Source organism: Carettochelys insculpta, chromosome 1 (genome assembly GCF_033958435.1).
Source record: "Carettochelys insculpta isolate YL-2023 chromosome 1, ASM3395843v1, whole genome shotgun sequence".
Classification (NCBI taxonomy): domain Eukaryota; kingdom Metazoa; phylum Chordata; order Testudines; family Carettochelyidae; genus Carettochelys; species Carettochelys insculpta.
This window is the reverse complement of record NC_134137.1, coordinates 68,118,065-68,145,661: the sequence shown is the minus strand read 5'-3', so window position 1 is coordinate 68,145,661 and position 27,597 is coordinate 68,118,065. Positions and strand designations below refer to the sequence as shown.

Here is a 27,597-nt window from a genome sequence, read left to right as displayed (position 1 = left end):
GTAAAGTTATACTAGACTTGCTCTAGTGTGAGGTCAGCATTTGCCTCAATTTATTCTGTTCTCTATAATAGACATTTAATATGCTATGTAATGCTCACATTTAATCAACTTTGGACTTTTAATCAAGAAAAATACTAATTTTTGTATAAAACCTGCATTTTGCTTATCATGAAATAAGCTATCAGACATTTCAAATTCTGATGCACGTTCTAAGTTTCAGTTTTCTGAAATACACAGATTTTGACAGCTAGTTTTCAATTTAGGTTTTATTTGTATACAAAAATATATTATCATGGAAAAAGCATTTACGTTTCCAACTATATAAAATTACAAATATATTTTCATAAAAGCAATTTTAAATTAAAATGTAAGCTATATTTTTAAAGAAAAAATATAGCATCAGGACATTTAAGTTACCTGATCCTGCCTGCTGCCAAGTAACAAAACGGATATTATCAGTTAAATGTTTACAGAAGGTGACAATTATATTCAGAAGATTAGTATGCTGGATAGCAAGGTTGACAGTGGTCAGGCACGGTAGCGGCTTTTAGTGATCCATATCACCAAGTCTTCATTGCAGTTTCCAAGGAATTATCTGTAGACAGGAATGATGCCAAAAATCTTTTTGCTTCACATACCTGTAAATATGAAAGATGAGAGATTGCAAGATTACATTTCACTGACATATCCAAAGGTCATAGCTGATGCTCAGTTTCTTAAATGGTCAGCTGTTTACAGCAAGGGGAGCAAGCTCTGTGTGTGTGTGTGTGTGTGTGTGTGTGTGTGTGTGTGCACCTACACCCACTCACAGAAGTCAGAGTTATAAAGGTTGTAAAGACTTAAGAAAAATCACAGCTCTAATGTGTGTCTTGGATATAAAGAGGCATCTGCACAAACAAGTATAAGCTGTTGCATAACCCCTACAATATACACAACAGAGAGCCCCCTGGCACATTTAAGACTAACAGCTTTATTTGGTCATAAGATTTCATGGGCAAAAATGCACTTCAGTCTTAACTCACCCAGCAATACGATTAATCTATTCACCAAGTCATGTAGCCCAGAAGCAGACTGTGTCTTATCTTGGGGCTTCTCTGCCCCACCACCCCACACACATGGTACCCAACTATGTAGGAAAACTCAAAATAAGTGATAGTAATAGAAGACTGGAGCTGGGCTTTTTCACTGCAATAGGAAGTCAAAGATAAAGCTGGTATACGAAAGTGGAGATCATTACATTGTGAATGAATAAGACTGAGCTGCAAGAGCTGTGAACTTATGACAATGCACTGAAGCAGCAGCAGGTGGTAAATGCCCTCTCAGTTTGCCCTACATTAAGAAATGGACAATCTCATGGAGTCAAATATTAAACAGGCAGCTGAAGAAAGTCACCTGCAGCTTGTGGCTGTGAAAGCCCTACTAGCCCCAAAAAGCCAAAGAAAAGGTTGTGTGTGGGTTTCTGTCTTCTTTGAAGAACCACATCTCCTGCCTCTGCCCTTCTGAAAAGGGTCTACAGGTTAATAAATTCAGTCTCACTGCTAAAGAAACAGCTAGGTTTAGAATAAGTCCATTTTAAAAGACAGTAAGAAACTACTCATGTTGGAAAGACAGTAACATCAGTCTAATAGTTACACTTAAACGAGGTAATCATAGGCCTGGTCTACACGAGGGATCAAAGTTGATCCCAGATGTGCAATTCTAGTTACGCCACTGGGTTAGCTAGAATAGCCATACCAGAATCGACTTTGTTCCTTAGTGTAGATCGAGGCTCTTTGGGCTCGCTCTGACGTCCTTTATTTCATGCAATAGCATGGAGCACAAGGGTCGACGGCCAAGCCACAAGAGATCGATTTTGTCATGTCTTCAGTGACACTGCAAAATGGAGGCTCAATCGTGACATGCCGAATGCACAATAAGTACAGACATGCCCATAGTTACTGCCCAATACTTACACTGATAGGACTATGAAACGCAAGCTTGTTTTTCAGTGTTGAATCAGTTTTTGAAGAACTCTTGCTTGCATAATGAATGCACTATCAAAGCAACTTTAAAATCTATGGTTCATTTGATGTCCCGAAAATGCTCTCTGTAAGAAAGTGTTAGTCGAAATCAAATTGCATTTGGCTGCTCAAAATGTAAAAAAGGAGGAAGGGGAGTAAAGAAATGAGAGCATTTAAGTAGCATATCTGTCTGATAGTGTGAAGAAAGAGCTGATTAATGAGCCCTAATGGTACAAATACATGGGTGGGGCAGATCTCTCTCCATGTTTTATCCCATCAGCTCTCCCACAGCAAAAGAAGCAAACAATTTATGTAAAAACTCCTGTTCCCACCCAAACTCATCTCCAATGACATTGTACAGCAAAACTCTTTCATATCCAGCAGCCCCGGGACCAGGAGGTTGCTGGATATTCAAACATTCTGGGTAACAGAGAGGTATACCAAGCAGTGCATAACAATAAAGAAAAACAAGATTAAATTTTTAGAAACAAAAATGTATGCAGAGTACTTTATTTACCAACAACAGTTGCACTATTCACTGTAAACTTACATTGTAGTTACTGTATTTGTATTTACTTTCACTATACTGTACTTACAGAAAACGTAACTAAAACAATTATGGTTAAAATGCTGGTTATTTGAGAGTGATGGATATGAAAGAGTTTACCGTACACTGTATATTTTGACTTCATCATTTTTAAAGGTACCACACAAGGTGAATCTACTTACTTGCTAATGTCCTGTCAAGATCAGCAATAAAGTCCTCTAGCTCTTTTGTGTCACCGAGCTTTGCTGCAAAATAAGAGAGTACAGTCAGCATGGTTTATAAGTGACAAGTGTAAGTCTCTATCACTGAATGAAATAACGGCTAAGGCTGTGTCTGCACAACCTCCCTACTTCAAAAGGAGGATGGTAAGTAGGGTGTTGGGAGTTCATTAATGAAGTGCTGCAGTACATATGCAGCACTTCATTAAGCACATTCCGTCCCCTGCAGCAACTTCGAAGTGTTAAACTTCGAAGTGGCAGCTCGCGGCTAGCCCACCAGTACTTCGAAGTGCTTGGGCACCTTCGAAGTCCCTTTACTCCTCAAGGACTTCCAAGTACCGCGGGGTGCGCTGCAGCTAGATGTGAGCCGGCACTTGGAAGTTTAACATTTCGAAGTTGCCAAGTTGGGGGCGGGGGGGGGCGGAAATTTGCTTTATGAAGTGCTGCATATGCATCGCAGCACTTCATTAATAAACTCCCAACACCTTACTTACCATCCTCCCTTCGAAGTAGGGAGGTAGTGTAGACACAACCCTAAGAGAAACAACTTGAAATTTGAAGGATTACTCCCCATATCATTCCCAGTAGAATCTCATCTCTCCTTGATGATCCTAAGAGAGAGTTCTTTGACCTCTTCCTTTACCAGGCCTAATTCAATGTCCAAATGCTTTAGAGGAAGACTATTCCTGATATCTAGCCTAAAATTTTGATTTTACTTTAGGCAGTTAAGCACATGATAACATTGGAGCAAAACTCATTCTGTTTCCTTAAGAATTAGAAATTAAACTTTTTCCATCACTGCTACTGGTCCTCTCCTTGTGAGTGCAAAATTGTTCCTTGTGTACCTACTCTAGTATTCTGTCCAATCTAGTGTTTTAATACTGCAAGTGGCTTCTCTCACTCCTTTCTAGAGGTTATTCCACAATCAAATAAATCTTGTTCTCATTATCGCAAAAGAATTAGACTAAATCTCTGCTGCCAGTTTAATTGGATCCCATTTCTCCTTATTATTATCCCCTAGTTACAAGCTAAATAGTTAATTACTCTTTTAAATTTACATCCTTTTGATATTTGTATAATTATCTCCCCGCCTCCCTGCAGATGACTTAAGCAAACTGTCTATATGTGCTTTTCACCTTTTCTCCTAAGTAAATCCCTCCATGTTCCCTACAATGGGTGTTCAAATGCACACACTTAATAAGAAATTTAAAGACACGGCACATCCACACCTCTGTATTCATACCATATACATTTTTGTAATGTTTGCAAAACATGCCTTGTGAGGTATCATTTAAAAACTAGCACACTGACCATTTGTATTCTTGTGTGTAATGTGTGTATGAAATGCACAGTTACAAACATAAACTGAAATTATGACTACAGTGTGTTTACTAGGCAAGTCAGAGAAGTGAGTAAACTGGTTTCTGAAATACAAAGAACAAGCAGCTAGCCAGGTATCAAAGCTGACTGACAACAAAGGGAGGTAAAAACAGATCAGTCAGCATTTTAGCAAACAGCATGGAAATTATTTCACCATGAGTCCTCCTCACAGCTGTAATGAACTGTATCTATCCCTCATTTCTAACTGTAATATCATATATTTGCTGTCACTTAAAACTTCCCTCTTTGTAATTAAATTAACTTGTTTTATTTTCAATCTAAACTAACCCACTGTTGTGTTTAAACTTAAGTGTTTGTTAACTGCTGTTAAAGAGTAAACTATTGAATACTGACCCTTTAATTTCAGAACTCTCCAGAGAAGGTTGGACAGCACAGACGACAAATGTGCGGGAAAACTCAGGACTGGAAATGTGTTGGGGATGCAAATAATAACCCAGGCTTGCTGGATGCCCGAGTGTGACTAAGGTGTTGCTGTCAGGCTACTTGGATCAGATTAGCTGAACCATGCTGTAGCCACACACAAACACCCAGGGTGGGTCCTGCAAGCTGGCAGGCTGTTTGTGAGCAGTCCACTTGGGAGATACAACAGCAAAGCATTTTGAGGCACCCACAGTTGTAGAGCAAGTGGTGACAACCCCTCACTAGTCTGGACTACAGCCTGAACTGTGGAAGTAGGTCTCCATACATGTATGAAAATAAGATGCATGAAGGTGGGTAAAGTTATTGAGCATGTACAGTAGAAGCTCCGGGTTATGAACACCTCAGCTATGGAGGTTGGTTCTAACTCTGAGCAAAACATTATGTTTGCTCTTTCAAAAGTTTACAACTGAACATTTACTTGCCACTTAATATAGCTGTGAAACTTTATACATCCGAAAAAAAATGCTGCTTCTAACCATCTCAATTTAAATGAAACTGTCACTGAAGTATGGGGGAGTCACAGGGCCCTGCATTCCCATCTGCAGTCAGATGTGACTCAGCCGGCCGGTAGAACAGAAGGTTTATTAATTGAAAGGGATACAGCGCAGAACAGACTTGTCAGCACAGAACCAGATGTAGGCAGACTATCCATCTTTGGAAGTGAGAGGCCAGAGACAGGGCCCCTTACCTCCCCAGACAGTTGACTGATAAGCTCCCAGCTTCTGATTTCAGCCCGGCTCATCCTCCAGCCTTTGTTCTGCTTCCTATACAAAAGGTGTCACTCGACTGCACCCCTTCCTGGGTTCAGGTTATGAAGGGCAGTGACCACTGCATACATGTGGTTGGCTACAACACCAAAATTCCCAACACCACTGAGAAAAGTGCTCAGGGAGACTGAGGTACACACTAACAGTTACTATAGGACAGCAGAACTCACGCAGCATAACGAGGTGAATAAAATACCCCCTTCATCACAGAAACAAGCATAGAAACCGTTTCTTTACCTTGTCACATCTTTTTTCTAACATCCTCTTTATTTATTAGCGGTTTACATTTAACATAGTACTGCAACATACAGTATTTGCTTTTCTCTTTTGGCTGTGCTGTCTGGTCGTGTACTTCCAAATGAGGTAGGAAGTCAACCAGTCGGTTTATAGCTACTGTATAGGAAAGCTCTGTGCAGCATGAATGCATGTCCATTCTTTTAACTGGTTTAGAACATTGGTGGGCAATAATTTTTGCCAGGGATCACCTCATGAATTTTGGAAAGGTTTCAGAGGCCACACCTTTCTTATTAATGAAATTACTCGCCACCTATTACAACAGGGGCAGGTTGGGAGCTATGAGCCCTTTAAATTGCTGCCATTTAAAGAGCCCTTAGCCCTTGCCTACCATGCTGCCTGGCCACTGCCTGGGGTTCCTGTGGCTGTTTAAAAAACCCACAGCTCCTGGACCCCACATGGAAGCAGAATATAATCCATATGTGGTCCAGATGCAGCCCACAGATTGGATCCAATTTTAAAGGTGGTCCATATCCAGTCCATGGGCCATATCTTGTCCACCCAGGCTCAGTGTATGCCTATCCTGCTGTTGGGAATGTGCATCCCAGCCTGGGCAGATAGATACACGTTAGCTCTGCAGGTATGTTCTTACTTTTGTGTCTTAAAACAGCAGCATGGCTCAGGCTAGCCTCTTGAGTACAGACCCTCCCAGGCCTATGGATATGTAATTGGTTGGCCAGACCAAGACACCAGCTGGCTGTACTGTTATTTTTAGTGTGCTAGCATCAGCAGAGCCAACACAGGTTTGCTCATTCCTGCTGAGACACATGCTCCCAGCTGCAGTGCAGATCTCATTCTTCAGCTAAGTCCTAAAGTAACTCCAGTTATCTAGTCTTAAGGTAGTCCTCAAGTCAGCCTAGCTCAAGAGAGAGCAGTGACACTGCAAAGAGTGACTGGAGTTAGCGCCACTTGTCAGCTGCTTACACAGTCCTTCTCTGCAGCAATCACATTGTAGCCTATCTGCGCTGACAGGCCAGCTAACTCAGATTAAAAGCACCCCTGCACTCAAGTTAAGCATTGTGTGTGCACAGGATGACTTAGGCAGCATTCAAGTATTTAACAAGATACATCACAGATTTAGATCAGCCAAAAACTAATGTTTCCTTTAGCGCTGTACACCCATAGCTAATAGAGTTGGCAGACCCTCCTGTGAGTCCCTGGTCATGGCAGACGTCGTTTTGCATTACTAGTATGACTTACGTTTCAAGCAGTCATAATACGAATACTCAGGAGTCTGTTCGTATCTTAACTATCAGTAGATTAACACATTACAGAGATGTGCCGGTCAGAGTCCAGAAGAAACTTCAGCCCATAAAATAAAGTTACAGTGAGATTTACCTTTACAAGGAGATAAGGCTGGAGAGGGTAAGGTAGGAATTGGAACTGACATTGTTGGGGAGTTAAGCTTTTCATCACTGAAACTAAAGCTGTTTCTGTAGAGTGAATCTGCACCTGTAAGACAAATTCTAAGCATTAAAAATTAAAACTATTGTCATGGGAAGTTTATTAACTGTGACAACCGTAACAGACCAACGAGAAAAGCAATGTACACATCCTAGGTGAAGTCTGGAGGACTATGGATGTCAGAAGGGCATTTTATACCATTCCATATGATAAATTATCAATTAAACTGGAGACGGTGGGGATCAATATGAAAGGTGGACAAGGAAGGAGGAGACTACAATAGGTCATACTGAAAGATGAACTGTCAGACTTGTTGGAAGTTACTAGTGGAGCTCCTCAGGGAACAGTCTTGAGACCAACCTCCCTTAACATTTCTGTTACTGACTTTGGCACAAAAAGTGGGAGCAGACGAGTATTATTTTCATATGGCACAAAGTTGTAAGGCATTGCTAAAATGAAGGAGGACCGCATATCATAAAAAAGGGGGGGGACCCCCTGGCTCACAGTCCGGACAGCCTCCCCTTCATAGTATCTGGCCCACAGTGAGGCTGCGGGTGCAGAGCCGCAGGCTGGATCAGGCAAGCTGGGGCCAGATCCAGACTGTGGGCTCTTCTGAGGGGCAGGGGAGCAGGAAGTGGCTCTGGGCTCCACAGATACTTGCTGCTGTTCCCCCAGACAGGGGATCCAAGGGAGAGCTGCAGTGGCCTCAGCAGCATTTAAACTGCATTCCAGCTCTAACAGGCCATTGCAGGGAGGGGATATGAGCTCCCTAACAGCCGTTCACACCAGGAAACAGCATTTCAGCTGCCTCCCAGTGGGAATGAGCTTCTGTGGGGTCTGCATCTCCCCTTATGGCAGCTCTGGAAAGAACCATCACAAGGAGAAACTGACAAACCCCATGCCAGCTGGGGTTCAAGCAGCGAGGCTGCCTGAGTCCCAGCTGACGTGGGGTTTATTAATTCTCCCCTTACCCCGCCCCCACAGCAACTCTTTGAAGAGCTGCGGTAAGGGGAAATTGACAAAATTTCATGGCACACCTGGCCAATTCTCGCAGCACACTAGTTGAAAACCACTGGACTAGATGAGCATGATTGTCCCTTCTGACTTTCATTAGAGTATCTGAGTAAGACTATGCAGTAAAGTTTTAAATATATAACCAGGGTCCCTTAAGAGACTTGCCACAAGATATCAGAATACTATTACAGCTGACTATCGGAGGGGTAGCCGTGTTAGTCTGGATCTGTAACAGCAACGAAGGGTCCTGTGGCACCTTATAGACCAACAGAAAAGTTCTGAGCATGAGCTTTCATGAGCACAGACTCACTTCATCAGATGCTGGTCCCTTCGCTGCTATTACAGCTGAGTGGGTCTAATACTTAATTTTCTTTCTTGACATAGGAATTAGATACAGCGCTCCTGTCAGAGAATTTCTAAGTTATTTTCTGCCACAACACAACAGTTTTCAGTTATTTAAGTAGCCCCTAGAATCATGGTTAAAAATGCCTTCAGCCCCAAATGTACGTCACACTACACGTATGGTAAACATCTGTAGCCTCAGCCAAAAATTTTCTGGAAGAAGAAGCATGCAGAATGCCTGAAAGTCTGTAGAACTCAGAGATTCATACATTTTTAAGGCCACAAGAGATAATTATATTACCTATTGTTTCAAAAAACACAATGTTTAAATGTTAGAAAGCACTTAATCTCAGACAGTAAAAATAAAGGAGGGAGACATTGTGCCAAATTTATCCTTTGTGTAATTCCATCAGATTTAGTAGTTATTCCTCCCCGCTCCCTCCGCACACAGGCACACGCACCCCGCTGTCCTCTTCCTTTCCACCCACCTCCACCCTCTGACGACCTCAAGTGCCTTGACTGATTCATAATAGCCAGGCAAAATGTGTTCAATTGCTTTAAACACCATTTACGAATTTATAGCAAGCCAGTAAAGCAGGCATAACCCTGTACAAGCAGGCTCAGGATGTAACACTGCAGTTACAATATCAACAATAGGTACAGTGTGTGATAATTTAAGGCAGCATGCAAAACCACATTGAGAATATCAGCCATTAGTAGCACCAGCAGCTTCTGACACTTCACAAAATCTGACTGCCACACGGGAGTGAAACTTTCCGTTGTTCCCACCTTTGACAAGCTTCCTCTCTCTTTTTCTGCACAATCACCACCTTTACTTATAACTCTTTATATTGCTTCCACAGCTTTTTTAGATCTCATGTCTTTGGGTAATTTGTTAATATGGCTCCTTTCTAAAGGGCTCTGAGATATCAGCCCATGATAACTCATTCAGGGATATTTTGCAGTCTTATTTTACATGACGTGGTGAAAGGCTGAATGTGTCTTGGAAAGCAAGAGGTCTTATGCCCTTATAAATGTTTTCCAGTTTGAGATGTGGGGCAAACTTTGTCCCCCCACTTCCCCCGCCCCCAACATCATCAGCACTTCTCTCAGGTCAAGGAACCTGTACCTCTTTCTGTAATAATGGTCCCATGATACCCAGTCATGTATTAAGTCACAGCTCCAGCGAACAGAAGAGTTGCTGTTGTGTTGAAGATACCAAAAGCTGGCAGCTCCCACATTGGGAGCCAACAACCTTAAAAACAGAGTTCTACCAAACTAACATTTTAATTAGAATTGCGTAATGCAATCCATTTAATTAGGACATCTCTCAGGAATTTAAACCTCATTACGCTTTAGGGCAGGGTGAGCCAGCACTGGCACTGCAGCCATGCGAGGAGGTGGGAGGGAGAGTGGATCCTTATCTGGCCTGTGGGCGCTACCTGGCAGTGACGAGGAAGTGGCACTGTGGTAATTGCGCAGGGAAGCTCCACCCCCATCACTCCCATTGGGTGGGAATTGTGGTAAATGGGAGCAGTGGCAGGAGTGACACCTGCAAGCACAGGGCAGTACCAAGCCACCCATGCCTCCCACCCCAACTGGAGATGTGCAAACTAGATGCCCCACTCCCCTGCCCCTCCACCACCCCCCAGCTCCTGCCTGCTTCTACACTCTAACTCCCTTCCAGACATCCCACCCACACATCCAGCCAATTCCTGCTACCTACACTGATCCCTCCACCCCAACCCACATGCTACCTAGATCTCCCATGCCACTCCTGCAATCTACCTCCTGCCTAGACCCTGCCCCTCCACCCTGCCTCCACACCTACCTCCCAACCAGATCCTGCACACCCCTCCCGCAACTCCTGAACCTACCTCCCAACCAGGCCCCACCCCCAACATCCTTCCTCTGCCCAGATCCTCCCCTCACCCCTTGTAGTCCCATCCCCTCCCTGGCAGCCCCTTTCTTTAACCCAGCTCTGGGGGAAAGTATCTTTTTTTTTCTGCTTCTGAATTGGGGGTCAGGAGGACAGTAAGAGGTATTGTGTGGGTTGCTGGTTTTGGTTGCCTTTTTTTTTTCTGTGGGTCAGTGGCCCCCAATCCTAAAAACAGTTTTTACACCCCTGCTTTAGGGGAGTAAGCTGCTGCTCATTGCAGATGGTAATTTTACTTAAGTGGGATGCCTACATGCCAACAGCCGATTTAGGGCATGTTGACATTTGCCATTTAAATTGCAGAAAGTCACTTTTTGCACAAAAGTCATAGAAGCAGCTATGCTTGCCACTGGACTTTTTGCCATGAAAGTTCCAAGTTTCACTGCAAACAGAAAATCACCTCCTTGAACAGTGCAGAGTTCTTATTAGGGATAGATCTGCAGTAGTGAGCAAGTGAAGACAGGTTCCTTCCATTTACATAGCCTTTGGCCTTCTCACGGTACTTAAGTGACCACTCTGGCCAACAGCAAGTAAACAAATGCCCAGCCCTCACCCTTTTAAGCCCCAGGAACTCTGAAACTCTGCTTTCTGTTTTCTTGGCAAGTGCTCACTTACCATATGGTGCCATGACAATGGGCTGCTCCACAGAGCAAATGATCCCCTGCTTGAACCACTGCTGAACTACTGGAGTTGGTCAATGTTTGGGGAGAGGAGGCTACACAGGGTCCCAGGATGCTCTGCGATTACCTTTTTCCTCTCTCCCACAAGACCTGCGCTCAAAATGGAGAGAGCTGCGCTATGGCTTAGCTGTCTCAGCATGCTGCTCTCATCAGCAGTGGAGATTTTGCAGCCATCGATATCTGAATGCTCCTCCCATCAGCATTCTTTAATCCTTGCCACTTGCCAGGAGTTCTACGGCTGATATTGACCTCAGAATGCGCCATTTCGCACATGTGTGAAACGGCACCCCGGAAGATTGAACCTAAGCATTCGATCTTCTGTGGCGCGTGTACACCCAGCCTCTGATGCCTGTGGAAGTAAATGCGAACACAAACCAGTGCTTTCCCTTTATCCTTTTCCTTTCATTGGCAAAACTGACCATGCAAAACCTCTGGAAGAGTAGGCATAGCTTTAGTTGCACTTCTTTTTTGGCATTTCCCTGACCATGACTGTGGCTACAAGTACTACAGTAACACATCTGTAATGCTGCAGCTACACTGCTGTAGCGTAGACATTTATGAAAAACAAAAGAAGAGGTGGTTCTGTCACAGTAATAAATCCACCTACTTGAGAGGCAAGATTATCTACCAAGACCTCCAAATCTTTTAGAGTCCCTGCTCCTCTGGCTAGAGTCCTCCATCCCTTACATATGGCCTACAATCTTTGTTCTGAGGTGAATAAAATTATATTTGATCATATTAAAACACACAGTTTGCCCCCAGTTGACCACATGATCGCCGCAATAATCATCTGTCATCCTTATTATTTGACTCCTCCAATTTTTGTTTCCTCTGCAAATTATGAGTAACCATTTTGTGTTTTCTTTCAGGTGGATATTAAAAATGCAAGGCCTAGAACCCAGAGCTATGAGCCAATCCATACAGTGCCCCACTACAAACACACTGCTTGATAAAGATTCCCTCATCACAATTACATTCTGAAACCCAGCAGTTGGCCAGTTTTTAATCCACTTAATGGATGCTATGTTAAATTTTATACAATTCTTGGTTTTTAATCAACATGTCATGTATATCGCATCAAATGCCACACAGAAGCCTGGGTATACTACATCAACATTATCAGCCAAACTTGTAATCTCAATTAAAAATATCATACACCCATTTTAACTGGCATTAATTCTTTATTTACTGAGTTCCATATCAGCCGCTCCATTCTCGGATTGATGTCAGGCTGACAGACCTTCTGTTACCTGGGCCCTGTTTACCGTTTTAAGTACCAGCAGAGGAGCTTTCTTCCAGCCTTGTGGAACTTCCCTGGCATTCAAAGACTTACTGAAAATCAACAACAAAGTTCAGCCAGCACCTTTGAAAGTCCTCTTCAAATAAGTTATCTGCACCTTCCGATCTAAAATGTCTAATATTTGTAGCTGCTATTTAACATCCTTCCAACATACTAGTGGATTGCAAAGAGTTTTCATCATTTTTTTAAATTTTAAACAGAACCAAAGTATTTATAGATTACTTCTGCCACTTCTGCATTATTACTGATAATCTACTATTTCCATCTAGTTATGGACCATTACTATTGTTAAGATCCTTTTTGTTCCTAAGATAAACTCCTTTTTATGACTCTTCACTCTGCTGGCCATAAGTTTTTCCTTGTGTCCCTTTGCTTCCCTTACGAACTTTCTACAATTCTAAGCTTCTGATTTATATTTATTACAATCAACTTCCCACTTCTTCCACTGGCTATGTCATATTTTTATGTTTTGAAACACCAGCTTTGGTTTCATGTGGACGGGGTGGGGGGCAGAGAAAATTCTGGGACCACAGGTGTTGACTCTGTGGGTGCTCTGGGACTGCAGCACTCATGAGGAAATACAGTAGGTGCAGAGCACCTACCAGCAGTCAAGTTCCTCGTCTGCCTTTCTCCACCTCCATACACTTCTTGCTCTGGTGGCCTTGCTGATCTACTTTTCCCCTGCCTTCCAAGTGCTCCCGGGGCAGCACAAATAGCTGACCTGCAGTGTTCAGGAACCTCTGGAAGGACAGGGATGGGATGTACACAGAGGAGGAGGTGGAGAAGAGTCAGAGACTTCAGAGAAGGGATGGAATGGAGGTGGAGTCAGGGCAGAGACCGTGCCTTGAGGGAAGAGGTGGAGTGAAGGTTGGGTATGGGATGGAGGATGGGAATGGTCAAGCTCCCCACCCCCAGCTGGAGATGAAATTGGTGCCTAGGTCTGAGACAATCACGCTTCAATCTTTGCCCTTCCTCAAAAACATACTGTGCAGGGCTGTTTGTGAGTTTTGTGCTCCATTCCCAAGACACACTCTGGAAAGTCTGAAAGCCTTGGAGTCCTCACTTCATCACTCCAGAAGCAACACAATCGACACACCCTCTCACCTAGAAGCTGAATCCAAAGTTCAATCACACAGCTGGCCCTCCCCATCCCACACAGTCGCAGCTGTGACACCAGTCTTACCATTACTGCTTTCTAGTTTTATTCCTCTGGCAAAGCAGTGTTTGTTAAATTACCCCGAGTGGCTACCTTTTAAGAAGTAATCCTGTAAAAGTCTTTTGCCATTTTAGAAAGTTGCCATCTGAACCTGCCTTCAGTCTGTTCATCCCATTCTAAATTTAACAAGTGAACAACTAGCTGCAAAATGAAAGGTCTGGAGTCAAGATGGGTGGACTGTACTTTGGTGAAATAATTCAAGGTTCTCACTGTTCTTGGCTGTTCCACATACAATTAAAGCATAAAATCCAGTTCCAGGACTGGTAAATATAATCTACTTCCCATGAGATAAACAACTGAAACTTTCTGAATAGTAATTAGCTGAAAGAGGAAATCTTCAGACCCTCAATATTTAAAAACAGGCAGTGATATATTTAACGGTCCAGTTTATTTTCTTTTATAATAGTCATCATTGTATTCTCAAAAAGGCAACCAAGGGTAATATTTCTAAAAATGTCTAACGTTGGCCTAGGTTTGCTCACACTGAAATCCAGTGGGCTTTTTACCAGCATTGAACATTTTTGAAAATCTCATCCCTAAATTTTTCCACAGTGGAAACTTTAAACATTTTAAACCTCTTTAAAACATACATATGTTTTATATATACTGTAAAAAGGTTCAGACCTTTTACTTGCAGATTGCACAGCTCACCCCCAAGGCAGCATTAAGTGCTCTAGAAGTCCTTGATTTAAGAAAAATATTAAGTTGGGTACTTTATAGTTCTAATGATGCAGTTAAAAATACATGTTAGTAAGTCTTGGAAAAAAGAGAGGTGTCAGCCTCCAAGAGGACTATTTACTTTGGACATCGACATCAACATGATCACACTTTGCTGCGCTGTTTATTCTACCAACCTTCTGCTCCACAGGCTGACACTCAAAACAAAAAACTGACAAAACAAAAAAGGTGGAAAGCACACCTTGGAGACGTCTACACTAGCCCCTTCCTTTCAGGGATTAAGGGAGATTTGGTGGTCCTCAAATCTTTGAGCCCAAATTCTGTAAACTGTCTCAAGGACTACATCTACTAGCCCCTTGCTTTCAGAAAGGGCATGGTAATGAGCATGTTGGGAAGATGCTATTGAGGCACTTCCATGAATATGCAGCACCTCATTAGTATAATGGCAGCTGCTCACGATTCAAAAGTGACACTTTTGAATCGCACGCCGCCCGTTTAGATGGGGGCCTTTCAAAAGGACCCTCTGGACTTCGAATGCCCATTCTTCCTAAAACCAAATAGGAAGAAGGGGCTTTCAAAGTCTGGGGGCGGTCCTTTCGAAAGGCCCCTATCTACACAGGTGGTGCATGATTCGAAAGCAGCACTTTCAAACTGTGCATGGCTTCCATTATGGTAATGAGGCTCTGCATATTCATGGCAGCACCTCAGTAGCATCTTCCCAACTTGCTCATTACCATGCCTCTTCCAAAACGAAGGGACTAGGTTAGATGTAGTCCTTGAGACAGCTGGGCTCAAAGATTTGAAGAACACCAAATCTCCCTTAATTCTCTGTCTAGAACAGGGGTGAGAAAACTTTTTATGTTGGGCCCAACTTTTCATCCCTGCAATTAGCTGCCTCACCCCCACTCTAAGCTGTCTAATGTCTGATGGAAACTTTGGATATATTCATATTAAAAAACCCTTTCAGCACTTGCAAGAAAATATGTAGAATGTAAAAGCTTTATTTTTCATTACATAAATGTGAATACACATACATAAAAACAGTAACATATTTTAACATTTTAATGAGATGGATGAGCCTAAGACCCACCAGCCGATTGTTCTGCACCCTCTTTCCCCTTATAAAATTTCACATAACCCTCCACCTCCCCCAAGGGGCTCTGCCCCCCACTTTGCCAACCCCTGGGCTAGAAGATACCAGGCTGGAATCCAGGGAAACCATGAGCTATAATTTTTAATGTGTATTATTTCTTATTATGGGATACATATGTAAAGACTACATCAGTCTTGCTAGTTGTGAGGGAGTGTATTAAATGGGAAGGCTTAAAGTAAAAATGTTCCTGTTTTCTACAGTAAAAACAGTGAAAGGAAAATAAATTGGTATGCAGAAGAGCAAGGGTCAGGGCAGGACAAACCTACAAGTGGTAAGTATTTTCATGAGTCATTTTGTGGCTTGCTGCTGTTTGTAATACCTTCTTGGAAGTTTGAGACAACTATTTCCTTTGAATATTTTTCTCCCCTATATCTGTAAACTGTTTTTCCCCCCCCAGGATTGCTAACGAATGCTGGTTTTCCATGATAAATACAGCATTATTAACTAGGTTGGAAAGTATAAAATAAAGCTAAAGCAGGAGAAGGATTTGCTGATTTTGAAAGTTCAGAGTTGATTGACAAAGAAAACGTATTCCCTGCCCAAATCAAGAATGGTATCATGTTACATCATTGTACCAAGTATCACTGAAGGGTCTAGTAAAATATTTTTGTACGATTTTTGTGAAATCAATAAGTATGAAATGCTTTGCGAGAATAACAGATTAGGGTTTATATTCTACAAACCATATTTTGCAGTTTATAAAATGCTAAAGTAGTGGTGAAGCATTTCTATTTCAAGCTCCTAATTAAGGATAAGAATATAAAGGCACAAAATTAAAGGAGAGATAGAATCATAGAACACTAGAACTGGAAGGGACCACGAGAGACCATTGAATCCAGCCCCCTGCCCCAACAGCAGGACCAAGTACTATCTATCTAACCTGTTCTTAAATATCTCCAGCAATGGAGATTCCACAACCTCCCTTGGCAATTTATTCCACTGTTTGACCGCCCTGACAGTTAGGAACTTTTTCCTAATATCCAACCTAAACCTCCCTTGGTGCAGTTTAAGTCCATTGCCTCTTGTTCTATCCTCAGAGGCCAAGAAAAACAAGTTTTCTCCTTCCTCCTTATGACTCCCTTTTAGATACCTGAAAACCGCTATCATGCCTCCCCTCAATCTTCTCTTTTCCAAACTAAACAAGTCCAATTCTTTCAACCTTTTTTCATAGGTCACATTCTCTAGACCTTTAATCATTCTTGTCGCTCTTCTCTGGACCCTCTCTAGTTTCTCCACATCTTTTTTGAACTGCAGTGCCCAGAACTGGACACAATACTCCAGCTGAGGCCTAACAAGCACAGAGTAAAGCGGAAGAATGACTTCTTGTGTCTTGTTCACAACACACCCGTTAATGAATCCCAGAATCACGTTTGCTTTTTTTCCCCAACAGCAGCACACTGTTGACTCATATTTAGCTTGTGGTCCACTATAATCCCTAGATCCCTTTCTGCTGTAGTCGTTCCTAGACAGTCTCTCCCCATTCTGTATGTGTGAAACTGACTGTTCCTTCCTAAGTGGAACACTTTGCATTTGTCCTTATTAAACTTCATCCTGTTTACCTCAGATCATTTCTCCAATTTATCCAGATAATTTTGAATTATGACCCTATCCTCCAAAGCAGTTGCAACCCCTTCCAACTTGGTCTCATCTGCAAACTTAATAAGTGTACTTTCTCTGCCAATATCTAAATCATTGATGAAGACATTGAACAGAACTGGTCCGAACACAGACCCCCGCGGAACCGCACTTTTTATACTTTTCCAGCAGGATTGAGAACCATTAAGAACTACTCTCTGGGTACGGTTATTCAGCCAGTTATGCACCCACCTTATAGTAGTCTCATCTAAATTGTATTTGCCTAGTTTTTGTATAAGAATGTCATGAGAGACCGTACCAAATGCTTTACTAAAGTCTAGGTACACCACATCTACCGCTTCTCCCCTATCCACAAGGCTCATTATCCTATCAAAGACAGCTATCCGATTAGTTTGACAAGATTTTTCTTTACAAACCCATGCTGGCTGTTTCCTACTACCTTACCACCTTCCAAGTGCTTGCAGATGATTTCTTTAATTACCTGCTCCATTATCTTTCCTGGAACTGAAGTTAAGCTGACAGGCCTGTAGTTTCCTGGGTTATTCTTATTCCCCTTTTTATAGATGGGCACTATATTTGCCCTTTTCCAGTCTTCTGGAATCTCTCCCGTCTCCCATGATTTTCCAAAGATGATAGATAAAGGCTCAGATACCTCCTCTACCAGCTCCTTGAGTATTCTAGGGTGCATTTCATCAGGCCCTGGCGACTTGCAGACATCTAATTTTCCTAAGTGATTTTTAACTTGTTCTTTTTTTATTTCAACTTCTAACTCAACCCCTTTCCCACTAGCATCCACTATGTTGAGCATTCCTTCATCAGACTTCTCAGTGAAGATCGAAGCAAAGAAGTCATTAAGCATCTCTGTCATTTCCAAGTTCTCTATTACTGTTTCTCCCTCCTCACTGAGCAATGGCCCTACCCTGTCCCTGGTCTTCCTCTTGTTTCTAATATATTTATAAAAAGACTTCTTGTCTCCCTTTATGCCAGTAGCTAGTTTAAGCTCATTTTGTGCCTTAGCCTTTCTAATCTTTCTCCTGCATTCTTGTGTTGTTTGCCTACATTCATCCTTTGTAATTGTTCCTTGTTTCCATTTTTTATACAACTCCTTTTTTATTTTGAGATCATGCAAGATCTACACTAGAATTATTAAAAGTCTGACTGGCAGTGCAGAGGGAGCTATGGGTAGATGCCCTACCCGCGCCATGCTCCCTCTGCACAGCTCCCAGAAGCAGCTGCTAGATCCCTGCAGCCCCTAGGCACATAGGCAACAAGGGAGGATCTATACGCTGCCTCTGGCCTGAGCGCCAACTCCACAGTTCCAACTGGCAAGGAACTGCAACCAGTGGGATCTGCTGGATGGTACCTACAGGCATGAAGGCAGCATGTGGAGCCTCCCTGGCTGTCCATGATCCTAAAAACTACTGGCAGCTGCTTCCCGGGAGCCACAAAACCCCTCACACTCTGAATCCCTTGGTTCCAGCCCAGAGCCTCTTCCTGTACCCCTTAGTCCTCAACCCCTGCCCCATCCCAGAGTCCACACTGCCAGTCAGAGTCCTCACCCTCCTCTCACACCCCAATCATCCACTCAAACCTGGTGAAAGTGAGTGATGGTGAGCAAGCATCACAGTAAGGGGGGACTCAGCAAGAGGAGTGCAGATGTTTGCAACCATATTGATATAAGCACTAAACCATGAGTTGTACCATGAATGTCAGCACAGACCCAGTTGAATTGTTATGTAGTTAGGTTCTATTTCAAGCGAAGCATGAAGGCCCAGATCCAGTATTGCAATAACCAATTTTAGGTGTCTAGACTCTGCAGTGAATGGGGAGAGATGAATGGGACCCATAAAAGCACGCTGGCCCAGGGGCCACCATCTAACCAGTGGGGGATACCAAAGAGCAACGTGTGTCTCAGCCATTTTGTGAGGTACCTGGGAGGTACATGCCTCTGCCTGCGATTCACCTCCAAAAACCCCTCTCTTGGACTCAGGAGGTTTAGATGCCTAAGCCATTTCTTGTGAGAACAATTTAGACACCTATCTACCTCCACCTAAAACAGCTAAGCAGAAGGTGGCAACAGCCTCCTTACAATTCATCCCAGTCATTAGAGTAATCATCTGAAATGCAAGAGACTCTGGTTCAATTTACCCCTTTGTGCAATAAGAAGAGGTGTGAGCAGAGGTTCCCTAAGGCCTAGGTGAATAGCCTATTAAGGAGGCTATAGGATACGCTAGTGTGGTAGTCTTAATTCATCATGTTGAACTCATTTTACTTTAATTTTTATCTAGAGTAGAGACAATGTGGAAATTGTCTATGGACACAGCCCTCATGTGAGAGACAGGGAACCTCTATTCATTTCCCCTCTCCTCCTCAGCCAGAGAAAGGAAGCGACTCCAGGCCTCCTACATAGGTGCTCTAACCACTGGGCTAAATGTTACATTTGCAAGACAGACCATTGCCTCCTTTCCCTATTCCCTGGAGACTTTGTGTGGACCAGGCTCTCTCAGACAACAGGCTTAGGTCTTCAGATGCCTGTTGAGACCATAGTGCATATGATCAGAGGCAGAAACTTACCTGCCTCGGAGAGTTTTACAGCACAAATATTGGCACCTACAGGCTTTTGTAGATAAAACTGGCTCCTAAAACTGGGACTTTGCCTGCCTAAGTCCCTTTGTGGATCTGGGACTAAGAGCTTGATTAACATTTGTGCATTTCATATTTCTTTGTACTATACAGGACAGGGGGTCAGCAACCTTTCAGAGGCAGAGTGCTGAAATTTGACCTTTTGACCTCTCTGTGGGGGAGGCCTGCTGGTGATACTTTTTAAAGTCACTAATAGTCCTACTTACAACAGCTTCATTAATAAATAAATGAAGATGCAGAGCTGTACTGTTTAGATGCTAGTTGGTAGCATTAGTTGGTCTTTTGTTAATCCACAGGCAGCATGGCTTTGAGTAAGCTCCTGGCTGCACAGAGGGAGGAGTGGCAGGGCAGGGCTTAGCTGAGCTTCTGCCTTGCATGCTGACAGAAATCAGCTCGCATGCCAATCTTGGCACCTGTGCTAGGGGTTGCTGACCCTGATATAAGGTCTGGAGCCTATTGTTGTAGGTGCCGCAGATATTCATGGTTCAAGGCAAAGTTTGTCTCTAAGACCCTACAATCTAAAGTAAAATGACAACACAAAATGAGAGAATTTTCCAGACAGGGAAATCTTTGGATTATTAAGTTTTCAAGAAGCATCCCATAAAGGATACAAGATCTTCAATTATCCCCTTCAACGTCCATTTCCTTGGAAAAAGACTTTCCAGACAGAAGTAATGTGTAAAGGACTGTGCTTTCTGTGTAGCAAGATATTTTGTACCAAAAAGCTCTAGAAAGGGGAACGGATTAAGACACACTACTACCCAACAATAGCTTTCAGAGAAGGAGATTTGTTATTAGTTACACAGAAAGTTAAAGATGATCAATAGTCCATAATTTGCTGTAGCTATTGTGTGTGTCTTTCCATCTTTGTGCCAGACTTACTTCTAAACCTTCCACATTTTTTGTAAGTGCTACAGATTTCAAGTAGTTCATTTCCAGGATGCTCAGCTTGTGAATACCGAGTACTTGCGGCTCCCACTAACAGCTGTCAGAGCTGTAATTGCTTACCACTTTTTAGAATCAGCCCAAGATGTCTCAGGTTGGGCACCCCAAAATTGAAGTATAAAAAGGTCAGAGGCCCTTTTGTTTACCTCTTCTTGTAGGCCAACTGTGGTTCATAGTTAAGAATAAGATTTTGTCACAAAGGTCATAGATTCTGCAAACTTCAGTGGTCTTTGAAACATTTTTTGCTTCAGGCCAGTACTCTAGGGCTACAGCTGTCAGCTGCTGTGGGCAGCAGGCACCTCACAGCCCTTAGCAGTCAGTGGGGAGCCTGAGCTATGAGCTACAGCCCTACAGCTATCAGTTACCACAGGCAGCTCTCCCAGCTAGTAAAAGTTGCAGATAGATCACAAGCTTCCGTGAATTTTCTTGGCTTTTAGTAAAAATAACCATGACAAAATTTTAAACTTATTTGTGGTAATATGGCCCATACCATGCACTTGTAGGATCACCCCTTAAAATGTGATCCTGTAGCAATTATATACAGAGTAATGGCTGTGGAACCGGTCTCGAAGAGTACCTGAAAATGGATACTGTATTGTGAGTATATTTCTACTGTAATTAACTGACCGATTTATGAAAATGGAGAGTTTATGAATTGTACTGTTCAGCAAAAGCAATTTTCAGAAAAACACACTGTCAACATTTCTTTTCCTGCTGTTGCAGATCTGTGTTTTAAAAACGTCCCCACACAGCCCAGCTTCACTTGGATCCTGCAACTATAGTAAGGTAAGTATAGTCACGGGAATAGCGAGGTCACTACAACTTAACTTAAAGAACAGGTTGGAGGGGAAGCCGGGCTAGTGGATGAAGCCCATCTATGAATTCAAATAGCTTTGGTCATTAACTCTCATAGTAGTAACAGGAGTTATGAAAGACAAGGGGAATGTAACTGGATTTATGTTTAAATCTGATATTTGAGCTCTCTCTGGTATGCAAGACCCTCTTTATTAAAAGCTGCCCTTCATCTCTGATTTCACCAGAATGGTACAGGGAGATCTGGAGAGGGATTTTCTGTATTAAAACATGTCTTCAGAAAGAGAAACAAAGTTTTACTGGGTTTTAGGAAAGCTAGATCAGAGAGCCAAGGGGGGCGGGGTGGGGGGGGGAAATCAGGCAGGACATACCTATATGCATGGGTCTTTGAGTAAAGTGAGATACCTGCCTGCAGGTTTGCAATAAATCTGAAAATGGTGGAGAATGATTTTGGAGTTATCATGGAATAGAAATTAATGAAAAGAATAAAAAAAGACTTCAGGAATTTTTGTATCAAACTTGGCTTAGCACATTTCGTTTCTTTTCTTTCCCTTCCCCTTCTTCTAATGTTTCATGGCTCTTTCATGTACCAATATATGGAAGAAGCCTGTGTAAGTGCTTATGTCAAGAAAAACAATGTAGGCAAATGTATTAAAGCAAAGCAAGTGCACATTTATGACATAAGTGTTCTGTTTCTATTGGTGTCTTCTGCAGTCTTTAGTTTTCCTATGCCAATAATTTGCTATTTTTCAAGAATAATTTTTATTGCTGTGCTATTTGTGCTATAGCAGAATAGCTCTATAAAAATGTATGCCACAGAACATGAAGGATTTAATAAGGATACCTCAGAACACCCTTCATTCCAGTTGTAGTTTACCCATCTTCTAACTGAAATGGACGTACTTGGCATCGCAACAGACAAGGCAATAAAGAAATTGCCACAGTTACTGCCCACGTTAAAAGGGGTGGTCTTTTTGCAAATTTTCCCTACCATTCCTAGCACTGGGGTATTCAATGGGTGGTAAAATAGTGAGAATGCTGGTGTAGGCAAGGATCTTGCAGTTGTGAGTTGCCAGTGTTTAAACCCCATGTTTTATTTTGCATCATAAGATTTGATATTTTACATCATACATTAAGATCTGTTAGACAACTTTGTATTAAACATGCTGGAGACTTCAGAAACCTTGTCTAAAACAGGGTTTCCACCATGACTGTTAATGATGGAACTGCACCATTGTTATCAAGGATGGAAAACTATTGCCAGAAGACTCAGCAGCAAACATGGGTTTACAGAACAAACTTTAGAGCATGTTTAGAGACTTCTGTTAGTCTATAAGGTGCCACAGGACCCTTCGTTGCTCTACAGATCCAGACTAACACGGCTACCCCTCTGATATTTGAGAACAGACTTTAGCAGCCTTAAATAGAGAGCAGAGGAGAGAGAGAGGCAGTGCACTGTATATACATCTCAAAACTGATTTTAATACAAAACAAAGTATATTAGATCATTTTGGTAATCCATATGTAATTTAAAATGCCCCCATCTGCAGTATCTATCTCCAAACTGAAGGAAATACCTTTGTAACATGACCAATAACCTAACCATTATGAAGAATATATTGCTAATATTTAAAAACTACCACCACCAAAATTGGATACACTATCATATTGCCAAATTAACAATGCAAAGTAGGAATGAATCATTGAAATACAGAATTGGAAGAGACTTCAAGAGGTCATCTAGTCCAGTCCCCCAAACTGAGGAATCAAATAAAAATGAATCATCTCTCTCAGGTTTTTGCCTAAGCTGTTCTTAAAAGCCTCCAGTAATGGAGATTCTACAATCTTCCTGGGAAACCTGTTCTAGAACTTAACTACCATCATCATTAGAAAGAAAATTCTAATTTCTAACAAATATCTTTTTCAGACTATTAAGCCCATTGTTTGTTGTCCTATATGCCATGGATAGGAGAACAACCGAGTATCACTCTCTTTATAACAGCCCTTAATACAGCAACCAGTTTCGGACTAATTCTGAATTTGTCAAGAGCATTTTGAATTCCAACCCTATCCTCCAAAGTGCTTGCAACTCCTTATAGCTTTTTGTCATCACAAGCTTTATAAGCATATTCTCAACTCCATTATGTCATTAATGACAATACTGGGGAGTGCCAAACCCAGACAGACTCTGCAGAACATAGCTGGATAAATCCCCTGGTTTGACAGCAAACTATTGCTAACTACTCCAACTCTTGTCTTTCACCTAGTTTTGCACCCACCTCAATAATTTCACCTAGACCACATTTCCTAATTTGCTTGTGAGAATAGCATCTGGGACCATGCCAAAAGCATTATTATTAAAATTAAGATATGTATCATCGACAGCTTCTCCTCACCCCCTTCACCATCCACAAAGTGAATAACTATCAAAGAAGGATATTAGGGTTGCTTTGTCATGATTTGTTCTTGACAAATTCATATCGGCTATTACTTATAACCTATCATCCTCTAATTGCTTACAAAATAATTGTTTATTTGTTCCAGTATTTTTTCAGTGGTTGGTATTGGACTCACTGCTCTGCAATTCCCCATGTTGTCCTTTTTATAGACAAGAGCTATGTCTGTCATCTTCAGTCCACTTATGACCTTACCTGTTCTCCATCTTTTCTGGAAGATAATCACTTACAGTTCCAAGATTGTTTGCACTAAGTACTCCAGTACCTTAGGACTCATTTCATCAGGGGCTGCCAATATGCACACATCTAACTTTTCTACACAGCCTTTAATCCATTCTTTCCCTGTTGTGGCTTGTGCTCATTCATCTTTCTTGGTAAGATTAATTTAAATATCGGATTATAATTTACCATTTTCATGAGAGAAATGGTTCCACTATTACAAATAATTTGAAATCAAAATACATTAATTTTTATAAGGTAAATTCTATAGAATTGTGCATAGTAGGGGGTAGAAACAAATAAAATAGGTTTTGGTTGTATTCTTTTAAACTTATGAAAGCTTAAACATTGATTCCCTGGCCTTCTAACTGCAAAGCAGGTTCTTTGAGTCCTCCTAATTATTATTAATTTTGGTACACTCTACTTGACAAACAAGAACCAAAACCACGTGATTTAAAAAAATTAAATAAAATTATTAGCTCAAACAAATGTATACTAAACTTTATTGCTCACCTGCCTTGCTTTTTGGATATTCCCTATTCTCTTATCTTTTGCTTGTACATTGTCTGTACACTATCTGTATTAATAGTCTTTTGTACAACTGCCACTCTTTCTGCGCTGTACAAATAACATTTTGCCTCAAACTGGAATTATGTAATTTATTTATAAAATGGTGACCTGCAAAACCGGAAAACAGCACCATTCACTGAAGGGAGAGGATGTAGTTTCCAGTATTTCTGTAAACCTGTTGTGAAAAATATTTAACACTGTATTCTTCTTTAATAAATATTTAGCTAGCTACAGGATGACAAAGTCATTAGGAGTCTTCCTGCTTGAATGGACTAGGGTTGTCTTATAACAAAAACCAGTTCCCCTACAGCAGTGCTGGGCAATCTGTTAACAACTGCCCACAAGCAGGGTTGGAAGGTTCCTATGGTTTTGGTCTGCATAGTTTTTTTTTTTTTTAAATATATATATATATATATATATATATATACATACACACACACACATACATACTTACAGGCATTATTACTAAATGGACATGCACATAAAACATGGGAATGTGAAGTGAGGTGCGTGTTGATTGCACACAACAGTGTGAGAGCCAGATGCCCTCCCTGTGTCCAATCAAAGTGCTGCTACGGTTCAATTGCCACATCTCACAAATTCTAGGCATGAAAGCGCAGTTAGCAAAACTACCCTATTCCAGGAGGCAGTTTTGTTTACAACAATCTTGCAGCCCATTGAGATTAAGGAGGGCTAATCACGTGGCCCACTCATTAGTCTAGGTTGCCCACCACTGCCTCATAGCCTACCAGCCAGATGGGAACTCTTCCTTCCCCGACACCTTATTTTCCAGCTTCTTCCGACTGTATTCACCCCAAATACCACTGTGTTTCTCTTTGTCTTTTCGGTTTAGAATAGCGAGAATCTCTGTAGCAATCAATATTAAGGGAACCCACAAATGGGGGAAAAAAAGTTTTTTTGCCTGTCTGCCTCTATATAAGATTCATTAGAAAAGGTGTGAGAATTAAACAAGAAATGTCAGACTTCCAAGAAAAATAAAACCAGGGAAGATCAGACTTGACTATCTTGATATTTGTAAAAAAAAAAAAAAAAGTAGACTATGATTATTTTTAAAATATAAATCTTTCTGGATTTCTTTTTATATCATACAAGGAGAGCAAAAAAGATCAGAGATTTAATTAAAACATCTGCAGGTCACCTCCAACAAGCTGTTTGGCAACAGAAGAAAACAGAGGCAGGTGCAGGAATGCTTGGAGAAGACCCAGACACCAGGATAGAAGCAGAAGTTAAAGTAAGCCGGTACACGCTGGAGAGCATGCTGTTGCAAAAAAGCTGGCTAGTTTGGGTGCTATTGGGGGTGGAGGGGCATCTGGGTTACCGCCCCTCATACTGGGACTGCCCCAGCCCAAATTCCCCTATGCCATTTCAGGAGGGGAGAGGCTGGAGCCACACCTCTGGGACACTACTACCTGTCTTCCGAGTCTCCTGACTGCCAGGGAGCGATGGGAAAAGAAAGTGCACAGCTCGCTGCACTCTTGCTCCCTGCTACAGAGGAGAGGGACAGAGGAGTGATTCATGAGCACCGTTCACTTTTGCCCCCCTCCCCGACTAGCAGGGAAAGTGGAAGAAGCGCAGCAGTGTCCCACTCTGTGCAGCTCCCACTCCCTCAGCCCTCACCTCCCTCCTACACACACCAGCCCCTTGTCCTGACCCTCCCAACTCCTGCACCACCACACCCCAATTCTCTGCACTGAACACCGCCCCCCACACCCGCCCAGCCCTCACTTTTGCACTGCCCACACCCCAATCCTTTGCCCTGGGCACCTACTACCCGCCCCCCCGGAACTCCCCCCCACCCGGCTGACATTTCCACTCTTGAGCCCACGGCACCGGGCACCCCCCGCCCCCAGGGCAGCGCCTGTGCGAGTGACTTCCCGCCCAGCCAGGGAGGAAAGAGAGCCGCGCGGGGGTTGGCTTCGGGCGGGGGAAGCCGCCGAGTGGCTGCCGCTCAGAGCTCCCTTCCCCCGGCTCTGGCTGCCCCTCGCAGGCGGGGGTTGGGGGAGAAGAGGCGGCAAAGCGCCCGGCGCTGCATGCGGGGCGGGGCGGGGCTCTCACTCACTCTCGGAGTCGCTGAAGCCGCTGCTATCGCTGACGCTGGCGCTGCTCCGCCGCTTGAGGCGGGCCAGGTGCTCCTCGTAGAGGAAGCGGCGCTCGCCGGCGGGCGAAGCGAAGTCCCGCAGCACGGCCTCGAACTCGCCCAGCGCCTCCGCCAGCTCCCCGGCCCCCGGCGCCGCGCGGGGCAGGCTCAGCACACCGGGCCCGGAGCCTGGCGAGACACGGAGCCGCTTCAGCCCCCGCGGCGCTGGGGCTCAGGAGTAGCAGGAGCACCAGCGCCCCGCCGCCGTCCCCCCACCACAATCACCCCTCCTCCACCCGGAGGGAGCAGCTCCCCCGCCACCCCCCCCGAGAGACCGGTCCCCCCAGACCGGCCGCTCCCCCACAGCCACACTCCCCGGAGCCCCCGTACAGAGCAGGCTCCCCCCCACCGTTCTCCCCCTCAGCCGCCCCACGTCCCCCGCGCCCCGGCCAGCGGCGGAGGCTGTGGTAGGGGGCGGCAGCCCGCTGTACAACCTCTCCCGCCGCCGGGGCGAGGGGCTGCAGCAAGCGGCGCTCACCTCCGCCCGCGGCGCTCTGGGCTCGCGGGGGCTTCATGGCTCCGGGCTCCCGCCTCTCCCCGCCGCCTTCTGCCTCCAGCATCTGCAGCCGGCCCCAGCCTGGGCCTCTTATAGGCTTCGCCGGGTCCAGGGGAGCGGCCGCGGCTCCGCCGGACGCGGCAATGGGAGGGGCGCGGCCGGGGCTGAGACGTGCGAAGCACTAGGGAGGCGCTGCTGGCTCAAGCCGCCGGCCGCCCACGTGCCCGCTTCGACACCTCCCCTGCACCGCAGGGGGCGCGAGCCCCGTTCAGCTCCCGCGGAGGTGGGGTCCGCGCCGTCCCTTCGCAGCGGTCGGGGGCTGCCGCTAGGA

The 27,597-nt window shown here is 43.6% G+C and overlaps 1 protein-coding gene across 3 annotated transcripts; it reads right to left on the bottom strand.

The window, feature by feature from the left end:
- Positions 1–248: 248 nt before the first annotated feature.
- On the bottom strand, positions 249–27,397 carry RGCC (regulator of cell cycle). 3 transcript variants are annotated; one of them, XR_012643087.1, is made up of 6 exons: positions 27,249–27,397; positions 26,693–26,899; positions 6,986–7,099; positions 2,730–2,792; positions 1,953–2,086; positions 249–1,872 (listed from the first exon to the last, which is right to left on the bottom strand). XR_012643087.1 is itself a non-coding variant. In XM_074982848.1 (5 exons), the coding sequence occupies exons 1-5, from the start codon at positions 27,328–27,330 to the stop codon at positions 631–633; spliced, it is 474 nt and encodes a 157-aa protein (XP_074838949.1). In that variant the 5' UTR covers positions 27,331–27,397; the 3' UTR covers positions 249–630. The 3 variants fall into 3 exon arrangements, 1 of the variants encoding a protein (XP_074838949.1); XR_012643088.1 differs by having other exon boundaries at positions 249–638; XM_074982848.1 differs by lacking the exon at positions 1,953–2,086 and having other exon boundaries at positions 249–638.
- Positions 27,398–27,597: the final 200 nt, after the last annotated feature.